The sequence below is a fragment of the Sander lucioperca genome, chromosome 16 (genome assembly GCF_008315115.2).
Source record: "Sander lucioperca isolate FBNREF2018 chromosome 16, SLUC_FBN_1.2, whole genome shotgun sequence".
NCBI classification, from domain to species: domain Eukaryota; kingdom Metazoa; phylum Chordata; class Actinopteri; order Perciformes; family Percidae; genus Sander; species Sander lucioperca.
In genome coordinates, this window is record NC_050188.1 from 31,943,156 (window position 1) to 31,954,374 (window position 11,219).

Here is an 11,219-nt window from a genome sequence, read left to right on the forward strand (position 1 = left end):
GGGGCCTGTAAACGGGCCACAGGCTGCTTCTGCTGGGTCCTCATATGAGAGGAGGAGCAGGATGTTTTAATGAAGCTGCTGACAGGAGCGCATGCTGAATGTCTCCTTCACATCTCAGGTTTAAAAGGTTCAACAGCACCACTCACTGTACTGACCTCAGTCTGGACATCCCATAATATATATATATATATAGAAATATAGAAGAACTACAGATTAGATGAACTTTACTGGACCACAGTGTGTCTGTGTCTAATAAACATTTATAGTGCTGAAACTATCAGTCAGTTACTACATCTGGTGATTACAGAATATTGATCGATCATCAACAAGATCATTATAATCAGATCATTATTTTAGTCTTTTATTAAAGGCGTACTATGCAACTTTTCCAGCTTCGGTCCCTCTACAGGTTGTCTCATTGGAACTGCAGCGCGCTGCAGTTCCAATGAGACAACCTGTAGAGGGACCGAAGCTGGAAAAGTTGATTACTATATACTTTTTAAGAAAAGTCAAAATATTTAGTAGTTTGAGTTTCTCAGATATGATCATGTTCTTCTTCTCTCTGTTTAACCCTCGTGTTGTCTTCCTGTCCACCAACAACTTGTTGTCCTTCAGGGTCCAAAAAAATGTCAACGCTTATTTATTTTAAATATGTTTTTGACTCCTTTTTCGATGCTTCTGACGCTTTTTAAAAAGTTTTTGTCTCTTTTTCCGACACTTTTTTTTTAAATTCATGGTCAATAAACCTAATTTATATGACATTATACCAACTTTTCTTTTAGTTAAAAAAAGCAGAAATGATGACTGATTTGGACTAATAGTAAAGATCAGAGGATGTTGAGTGGATCACAGAATTTCAAAGTTTAGTTTCAGGATACTGTTTTGAAACCATTTCAATTATTTATTTCAAATGCTATAAAAATGGAATAAAACACCCACAATGCAATGGAAGTAATCATTCATTTGTTAAAAATGTCGTATGGGGTTCCACACAACGTACATCCACGCATCCATTGTTATATTTGGGGCAGTTTGGTTGAAAGAAAGCCATATTTCTGTTCTCAACATCTTTTGAAAATGGGTCAGATTTGAGCCGAGGACGAGACGAGGGTTATTAATATCATTTAATATGAAATAGAGTTGAGTGTTGATCAGACAGAAGAAACTATTAGAAGATTTCATCTCACACTCTCACAACTTCTGATCAACAGTTTTCAACATTTCATGTGACATTGTAAACATTTATTTAGATGTATCAACAAATCCTCCGTACATAATCAATAATGAGAAGAAGAACTAGTTAGAACCCTTGTGTTGTCTTCCCCGTCGACCTGCAGCAACTTTTACTTTTTCTGGCTCAAAATGTTCAGAATAATTCCAACCTTTTGGTCGTCTTGTTCCACACTTTGGTCACTTTTTTTTTTTTCGAAGTTTCTGTCAATGTTTCTGCGCTTTTTTGACGTTTTCTTTTTTAAGCTTTCTCATGTTTTTGTCACTTTTCCTGACGTTTTTGAAGATTTTCCCGACGTTTTCGTCACTTTTTTTCCAAGTTTTTTGTCCCTTTTTCTGATGTTTTTGTCACTTTATTCTGCGCTTCTTTGACATTTTTTTCCTGATTTTCAACGTTCTATTATCAATATTTCTTTACATGCTATAACTTTGACTAAAACACCCAAATTCAATGAAAGTAGTGAACTGATCATTTATTTAACGTGTGAGGAGCGTCGTCTGGAACCATCCACGTTATTTAGTTTTAAAATTTGGTTGAAAGAAACCCAAATTTCTGATGTAGAAACTTTTATAAAATGGGTGAGATTAGACCCGAGGACAACAGGAGGGTTAAACCCTAAATATTGATCAGAACTCCAGATCAGATCAGATTGAACGGACCACAGTGTGTCTGGCTCTAATAAACAGAGAAAGTGATGAAACTATTAGTCTAATAACAGATTTCAGAAATGAATTGACCAAAAAAATGTATAAACAATCATTTAAGTCTTTTATTAAGCAGAGATATAATGCAAATATGAGAATGCTTTTCTTAGTGTAATATTATAAATGAAGTAAATGGTTGATTGATGAATAAATGAAAGAATGAATAATGAAAAGAATGATTAGTTTAAACCCTAAATATGGAGCAGAACTCCAGATTAGATGAACTTTACTCCACCTCAGTGTGTCTGGGCTCAACCATTTGGAGAAAATAATCTAATCTAATTTTCCTGCCAGATATTATGATTATGATTCGATCTGTGATTTAGTTTTTTAGATAAATAAAGTAATAAAAGAGAAATGAGAAATCCACTGAAAATAGGACATTCCTGTAAAGAATCTGTGACGTGGAACATGACTCAGCATTTATCTTCTAAAAAAGATGAATTGAATAATAAAAAGAGGAATAAAACTGTTAAATCAGATGTTAACCAAACATGTGATTCATGTCTCTCTTCACCATTATCTGATCTATGTGAACACCATGAATGGTTCAGTCCTGGTCTGGACCATCATAAACAGAGAAAGGGATCAAACTAGTAGTCAATAATCTATTAGTTGATTACAGGAAATTAATTGACAAAAACTTTAATAATCAGATCATTATTTTAGTCTTTTATTAAGAAAAGTCTAAATATTTAGTAGTTTGAGTTTCTCAGATATGATCATGTTCTTCTTCTCTCTGTTTAACCCTCGTGTTGTCTTCCTGTCCACCAACAACTTGTTGTCCTTCAGGGTCCAAAAAAATGTCAACACTTTTTATTTTAAATATGTTTTTGACTCCTTTTTCGATGCTTCTGACGCTTTTTAAAAAGTTTTTGTCTCTTTTTCCGACACTTTTTTTTTAAATTCATGGTCAATAAACCTAATTTATATGACATTATACCAACTTTTCTTTTAGTTAAAAAAAGCAGAAATGATGAGTGATTTGGACTAATAGTAAAGATCAGAGGATGTTGAGTGGATCACAGAATTTCAAAGTTTAGTTTCAGGATACTGTTTTGAAACCATTTCAATTATTTATTTCAAATGCTATAAAAATGGAATAAAACACCCACAATGCAATGGAAGTAATCATTCATTTGTTAAAAATGTCGTATGGGGTTCCACACAACGTACATCCACGCATCCATTGTTATATTTGGGGCAGTTTGGTTGAAAGAAAGCCATATTTCTGTTCTCAACATCTTTTGAAAATGGGTCAGATTTGAGCCGAGGACGAGACGAGGGTTATTAATATCATTTAATATGAAATAGAGTTGAGTGTTGATCAGACAGAAGAAACTATTAGAAGATTTCATCTCACACTCTCACAACTTCTGATCAACAGTTTTCAACATTTCATGTGACATTGTAAACATTTATTTAGATGTATCAAAAATACTCCGTACATAATCAATAATGACAAGAATAATTAGTTTAAACACTAAATATTTAGCAGAACTACAGAGTAGATTAGATTTAATTGACCACAGTGTGTCTGGGTCGTAATAAACATAGAAAGTGATGAAACTATTAGTCAATAATCTATTAGTTGATTAATGAAAATGAATTGACATCAATTTTGATCAAATATTTATTTAAGGCATTTATTAAAAAATGTGAGAATGTTGCTGCTTTTCGTTGTTTAAATTTGTTTGGTTAATTGATTAATAAAAATAATTGATAATGAAAATAATTATTAGTTTATCAACTGTTAACAGATGACTGACTCTCTCTCTCTCTCTCTCTCTCTCTCTCTCTCTCTCTCTCTCTCTCTCTCTCTCTCTCAGGTGTCCACATTGTCCAGTTCATGTACGGCTGTGAGAGGGATGATGAGACTGGAGAGGTTAATGGTTTTTGGCAGTATGGTTATGATGGAGAAGACTTCATATCATTTGACCTGAAGACAGAGACATGGATCGCTCCAAAACAACAGGCTGTCATCACCAAACACAAGTGGGACAATAACAAAGCTCGGATAGCCCAGGACAAACACTACCTGACCCAGATTTGTCCTGAGTGGGTGAAGAAGTATGTGAACTATGGGAGGAGCTCTCTGCTGAGAACAGGTAGAATCACATGACCTGATGGAGTTTAATGGACACAACAATGTTAACATTTCTTCTTGTGTTTCTAACCAACAGTAACATTACAATAAATATTAAACAACAGAGACCCACTTTGTCTCAGTTTACACACATTTTCTCTTTCTCTCATGTTCTCACTTCTCTTCATCTCTCTGCCTTCCTCTCCTCTTTGCATTTATCACCACTCTTTTCCTCACTTTTTTCTCTCTCTTTCTTTCTGCTTTGTTTCTGTTTGTCTCTCTGTCTCTTTCTGTCTTTCTCACACTCCCTGTCCTCCCTTTTTAATCTATCTCACCTCCTTTTTTTACACTTCAGTGAGGTTTATTTGCATTTCATAAAAACAAACAGGAATGATAATATTAATCTCCAGTAAATAATAATAAAGTCTTTGTCTTCACTGTGCAGAGGTTCCCTCAGTGTCTCTCCTCCAGAAGTCTCCCTCCTCTCCAGTCAGCTGCCACGCTACAGGTTTCTACCCTGACAGAGCCATGATGTTCTGGAGGAAAGATGGAGAGGAGCTTCATGAGGACGTGGACCTCGGAGAGATCCTCCCCAACCACGATGGATCCTTCCAGATGAGTGTTGACCTGGACCTTTCATCAGTCCCAGCTGAAGACTGGAGGAGGTACGACTGTGTGTTTCAGCTCTCTGGTATGAAGGACGACATCATCACCAAACTGGACAAAGCAGTAATCCAGACCAATGAAGGAAAGACTGGAATCAGAGGTGAGGAAGAAAACACACATCTAGTTTACTCTAACAGTCCTGTAGTTCATGTATTTTATGTGTTGGATGGGAAGTTTTGTTTCATAAATGGTTTTGTTGTCAATTTCTTTTATCTAGTTTTTTAATATATAACTTTAAGGATTAGATCATTAAACGATAGTTGTAACTCTAGATTCTATGAGTATAGGCATAGCCCTGTAAGAGCTGTTGCTATTGGGTTTATAAACCCAATAGCAACAGCTCTTACAGGGTGAAGCCTGTACAAAATAGAACCAATCTTTACTTTTACAGTAATGTAAACTAAAAGTTTTAAACTGCTTTGGAGAAATGATGGTTGTCCACCACCATGATGTTTGTGCTGTCTGCCCACCGGTTATATAGCTTTGATTTAATGAAAAAGAAACATTTCAGTAATGAAACCTATAAAACACTTCTTTTTTAACCTCTTTAGTAAATGTAACATAAAGTGTCTGTATACAGGTTTGTGGTCTGGTTGATAAATGGATGTTCTTCTCTTCTAACTGCTTCATCTGTTCAGGTTGGGACTATTGTTGTTGTTTTCTGATCAACAGAGAATCCTGACGTGAACACTGACATGACCATCCCCATCATTGCTGCAGTGGTTGTTCTGGCTCTCGTCCTCCTCGCTGTGATCGGAGTCCTAGTTTACAGAAAGAAGAAAGGTGAGAGACTCAAACAGAAAGATTGCCTCATTTCTTTCTCAGTATTTAGATTTTAGACTTAAAATGAATGCTTTGATCAGACTTTAAAGAGGCAGTAGGTAAGACTTATAAAACTAACTTTCTGTCATATTTGCTGAAACTGACCCTATGTTCCAGTAGAACTACATGAAGCTGGTAATAAAAAATAAAAAAAAACTATCCAGCTCCTCTGGCACCACCTACAGCCTGTAGTGTGATTTGCAAAAATCCACAGCTCCCTGTTCAGATGCACCAATCAGGGCCAGGGGGGGGGTGGGGGGGGTGTCTAACTGCGTGTCAATCACTGCTCATGCACACGCATTCATTCTCCCTTGTGGGGGGAGGGGCTTAGGAGACCGTTTTGGGCTTTGGCAGAAAAGGGGGGAGGGACTGAGAAGTTGTTGATGTTCAAATTTTTTGGCTAAGTCCTGGATCTTCACAATCCTACCTACAGCACCTTTAAAAGTGAAGCGAACCTCAAACTTGAGCAGTAAGTGGTGTGAGGCTCAGTGCATATCATTAAGATGTGACTAGAAGAGACAAATATATATTTTAGTTAAATGTTAATTAATATTTATGTGTTGATATTCCATCATATTTGCTTCTATTCTTCATATATTATGTTTAATGTGCGTTTACTTTTAGATAATCCAGTTGTATTTTATTTATTAGCGTTGCTGATAATCCACTCAGAGACATTTCTGTCCCTTTAAGTCTGACCGGCAGTTTGATGGCCCTCAACCAACAGCTGAGTGTGGATAGTGTTTGGTTTGGTTTTGGAACTTTAGGAGTGCCATAAAGAAGAATAAATCTGTAAAAGAAAGAGAAACAAGAAAAATCTTATCAATACGAAGTCTGAATGAAAATAAATTTGACAAACAAAAGAAATCGGTGGATTCTGAGTGATGTTGAAGCTCGTCGACCAAGACGAGTTCCAAGGGACAAGAAAGAGAACAGATCCACTGCTCCTCTAGTGGGAAATATAAAGAGAAATAACTACATATAAAAGAATAATTATAAGCATTTTTATTTATATTCAAATTAATGTGTTCATTTATTTCCATAGCTATATATATTTTAGGGCTGTCAGCACTAACGTTCATTTTTTTTAATCACGTGCTGCCATTTATTGTATTTACTCTTCACTCGGCTAGGCGTCGTGCCTAACAGGCTACTATTTTGACCGTTTGCCGCACCGTTACTTATCATCAAGCTGTCATACTTCCTCGTAACACACCCTGCTGCTGCTGCATGATGGAGAAAGACAGCAGCAACACAATTCTGAATGGAGCTTTTTATTTTCCAAAACTCCCGCATGGCTCGTAGACAAGTCGAAAGCCAAATGCACGTTGTGTAAAGCCGAATTAAAATACCACCGAAGCACGTCAAGCTTGAGCTACCTCCTATGATCTAAGCATAGTACAGTTAACGTGACTCAGGCTGATGCTAGCGACTCAGGCAAAGCACTATTTTGGAGAGTGCTACTCGCCGACCTGTTGATGAAACCAAATCCAAAATAAATAATGGGTGGCAACTAACTACAGACCTGTCAGCATCGTAGAAGACTCGGGTCTTAAAGAAGTACTACGGTTGGCATGTTGTGACTCATCTTATACATTGGCGTTGAGGGGGACAGCACCCCCCCCCCCACACACAGCCTGTACTCCACGGAGAAAGCAGCCACACTGGAGCTGCTTCATTTCTGCCTCATTTTGGTGCCTGACTTTACACTACACCTGACAGCAGCTAACGTTAGCCTACCTTTAGCTAGCAGCTGGATTAAACCCGGTTAAAATGCTGACAGCTAACATTAAACAGTGTGAAGTGTGACTGTATTTCCCTGTAGAGGATTCCAACACCGGGAGGTAACAGTCTGCTCTGCAGCGCAGCAGCTGCCGTTGTCGGAATTAAACAACACAGACGGTGCGTTCAATGAAACTTGTTGAAACAAAGTTATTGTAAAATACCTTTTTCCCATCTGGTGGTTGTTTTTGTCGTTCAACAGCAATTTACCGGTGAAATAAGTTATTATTACATTATCATTGTAATTTTGACCATGGCCTTAGCAATAAACAGGTCGCCGACTGTCGTTTAGTACCCTTCTTTTTTTTAAACTTTATTAATGTGTTGACTTTGTTTTAAATTTTTGTTTTATATCATAAAAAATGGGGCGTAGAAATAAGCACTGAAAAGAGATAAAATGTGTAGAAGAAAAATTTAAAACATTGGAAAAAGCAAAAACAAACTGTGAAAAAAGGCGTCAAAAACGTCGAAAAAAATAAAGTGTGTTTTTTCAAGGTTGATGGGACGACAACACAAGGGTTAAAAAGTAGCGGTTCAGGCACCGTTTTAAAAGTATGGCTTTAGCACCGGTATCGGAAAAAACCCAAATGATGCCCAACCCTACTGGTAAGGACAGGGATTTTTAGTTTTTAGTTAGGTACTTGGAGGAATTAATGACAGATTCACACATTTTTCTTTTGTTTACAGTAAATGAATAATAAACAAATACAAATATTAAAGTCAAGTTCATAAAGTGTAAGAAATAATTTCTTTCCATTGTTAATATGTACTTAAAAACAGTTCTGAAATGCAAAATAATTTTAATTATGTGATAAAACATGCGATTAATCGCGATTAACTAGCCTATAGAAATTCAGCGATTAATCGCAATTAAAAGAAATAATCGTTTGATAGCCCTAATATATATATTTTTACATTTCTGGACTTTTGGAAAGTTTATTTTTTATACAAGGGACAGTGGATTAATAAACCTTTTTGTGAGATGTGTGCTGAGGATAAACACGTATCACCTTAAAGGGTTACACTCTGGAGCTGCTCTTGGATCCTACAATGACAATAACATGATGATGTAATAGTAATAATAATAATGACTGCATTTGTAAGTTTGACATCTGAAACAATTTTTCAGGCAAATGCACTCTATTATACAAGTACAACTTGTATTATTTTAGATCTTGAGTAGATTTTCAAAAGTAGAAATGAAGACCCAAACAGAACTGTAAGATGTATTTCTAACAGTGTAAGCGAGTAGTAGTGGCTGTTAGTTAGTGGAGGAGAGATGTTCTGTCTTTTGCAACCGTGGCATCTAAACATCATATTTTTTCTTTATATTTCAGCTGAAAAGACTCACTACAGTAAGTAGAACTTGTTTTGTACTTACGTTTAGTTTGTATTAAAATGTTTCAAGTTGAGCAGATGCTCATGTCTATAGACACTAAGTTATATATAAATAATATATAACTATCGTTAATTCCTAATTCAGCCAAATTTAACGCAACCACACATTCAAATAAGCCGTGTGTGTGTGTGTGTGTGTGTGTGTGTTATTTATTGTTGTTGTTTGTTTTTTTTTATAAATTATTATGACAGAATTGACCTAATCCTTTTTATGGGGGTGTGGTGGGGCGGGGGGCTCGATGGGTTTCTCTGCCTGAGGATTTATTCTGTTCTGTTTTTGTAGACGTGATGATTTCATCTGACTCTTCTCCTAGGAACTTTGATTAGCCAATCAGATTTAGATCTGTCTTCTTCACGTTATTTTGTCTTTTGTTCTTCTCAGAACCAGCAAACCACAGCAACGTGCCACTGAACGGTAACTAATGCTCTGTACTGGCTCTGTCTGCTTCACACATCACCTGCTGCACTGCATACAGTCATCTTCATGTTGTACCAAAGCAACACCAACCTGTCAGTTCACTAGCAAGGACCACACCATCAACCAGACAGGCCTACGTCTTGAACAATTTAATGATGAAAGATGATTGGAATGCGAGGCATGAAGTCGCTTGTAGTCATCAGTTGACTTGACAGTGACTGCGTTGTGGGGAGGCTTCGATAGAGAATCCGCTGTAGCACCCGGGCACGACGGACCCCTTTAGGACCTAAAGAAGAGGAGAAAGGAGAGGAACAGGAAGAGGGTGGGAGGGAGGGGTGCAGAATGCGAGAGTGAATGAGAGGAGAGGGTTAGGAGGGTATTTATAGAAATAATGGAAGAGGTGTGTTTGAGGTGTGGCCCTGCTCCTGAAACTATGCTAGGTAGCCTCAGGAACTGCCTTTATTCTGATGTGAGACAAGTCCAATCATTTAATGCCAAGATTGGGTCCAGTGAATGATGCTAATGTAGGGACACACAGAAGTGGGGGAGGGGGAACGGCTATCTTGTTAGATAACGTCTCTGCACCATGGATGGTGCTGCAGTTGTTCAGAATCACAGCCATGGAGCGTGGACATTATATTCTGTTTGGAATACCCCAACCCCAATCAAAATTACTTTAGTCATAGGGCTCTTTGAGAATATACATTTTAATTGGACTTAAATGGACTAGTCTTTTGCTTTAACTTATAATTATGAAGTACATGTTGATTGCTTATGTAAAGGCTGTAGAATAGTGACACCATCTGCGTTTAGATTGGTTCCCTAAGCCTCGCTTTCACTCTGCAATTCTGTCTGCCACCGGGTACGATCTACCTGGGAAATGAAGGCTTAATTTACGGCAAGAAGGAAGTGCGTTAACCAAAACAGGAAGAAGATAGGGCTTTTGTTTTTCACCGACTATTTTGATAATCGATTTATGGGTTTGAGTCATTCTTTATGAAAAACAGTAAAAATTCTCTGATTCCAGCTTCTTAAATGTGAATATTTTCTAGTTTCTTCGCTCCTTTATGACAGTAAACTCAATATTGAGTTGGAGACAAAACAGGACATTTGAGGACGTCAGCGACTATGAAAATATTGGTTAGTTGCAGCCCTAGTGATGAGACAGCTTGAAGTGCGTTATGCACTCCATCCTGTCAGATTTCACTGTCAGTGTCAGCCATCATGTTCCATACACCATGTGTCACAGAGATAATCTCCTCTTCATCTGACAGGTGAACACATCAGGTTTCTATGTATGTGTCGGTCTGACTGTATGTACATAAATCTATCCTATCTGTTTTTTTGTCCTTTACTTGATTGTTGTGTAAATGATCTTCTATTTTGTCCTCTTCAGGGTCAGACTCTTCTTCAGGTAGCTCTCCTAATGGTTCTAATGAAGTTGTAAACAGCAGCACACCATTGAACACAGGTAACTACTGGCTGTCTGTCTGAAATATCACCTGTATTTATGCATGTTTTGAGAAATGACAAGCATTTACTGTTACAGTACATCCCAGTGGTTTCACAGCTTTCAATAATTTATACATTATTGAGATATCATTACTATTTGCCCTGTTCATTTATGAATGCTTATTTTTATATTTGTCTGGACAGGTACGGTGTGAAGAGGAGGGTGAAGAAATTGGCAACATTAAACGTTATTTACAAAGTTTTTACACAATCTGTAATCCAAACAATAGGGCCACCTCACCACCAACATGGATTGAATATCACTTATATTTATGGGGTCAGGAAGCTGCATTACAATGAGGCTTTAAAGCTGCACTAATCAATATTTGTTTATGAAAAAATTATTAACTGACATATCTGTTATCTGATATCTGTAATATGAAAGGTAACACTTGCAGTGACGATCCCACTGAGAATTATGATTATATTATCAATGAAACCCATCTCCATACATCCACTCCTAGGGTGTGGCAGAGATATGATGATATCAACCTTGAGATAACAGATATTTGTCAGCCAGTAGAGTTTTCTTAATTATTTCTAGTGAGAAAGTCATCCTTTGGTTCTCTGGTTGGATCAGATCCAGAAACATGCTGCGCA

The 11,219-nt window shown here is 37.1% G+C and overlaps 1 protein-coding gene across 7 annotated transcripts in view; it reads left to right on the forward strand.

The window, feature by feature from the left end:
• Positions 1-11,129, forward strand: part of LOC116039732 (major histocompatibility complex class I-related gene protein-like) — a 112,765-nt gene extending 101,636 nt beyond the window's left edge. For 4 of the 7 annotated variants that reach the window (XM_035992788.1, XM_035992789.1, XM_035992790.1 and 1 more), the window contains exons 3-9: positions 3,765-4,043; positions 4,467-4,787; positions 5,360-5,470; positions 8,629-8,646; positions 9,072-9,104; positions 10,504-10,579; positions 10,757-11,129. In XM_035992788.1, the coding sequence (XP_035848681.1) occupies positions 3,765-4,043; positions 4,467-4,787; positions 5,360-5,470; positions 8,629-8,646; positions 9,072-9,104; positions 10,504-10,579; positions 10,757-10,919 (1,001 nt within the window). In that variant the 3' untranslated portion in view covers positions 10,920-11,129. The remainder of the gene's footprint in view (positions 1-3,764; positions 4,044-4,466; positions 4,788-5,359; positions 5,471-8,628; positions 8,647-9,071; positions 9,105-10,503; positions 10,580-10,756) is intronic. The other 3 variants (XM_035992793.1, XM_035992792.1, XM_035992791.1) reach the window with 1 other exon arrangement.
• Positions 11,130-11,219: the final 90 nt, after the last annotated feature.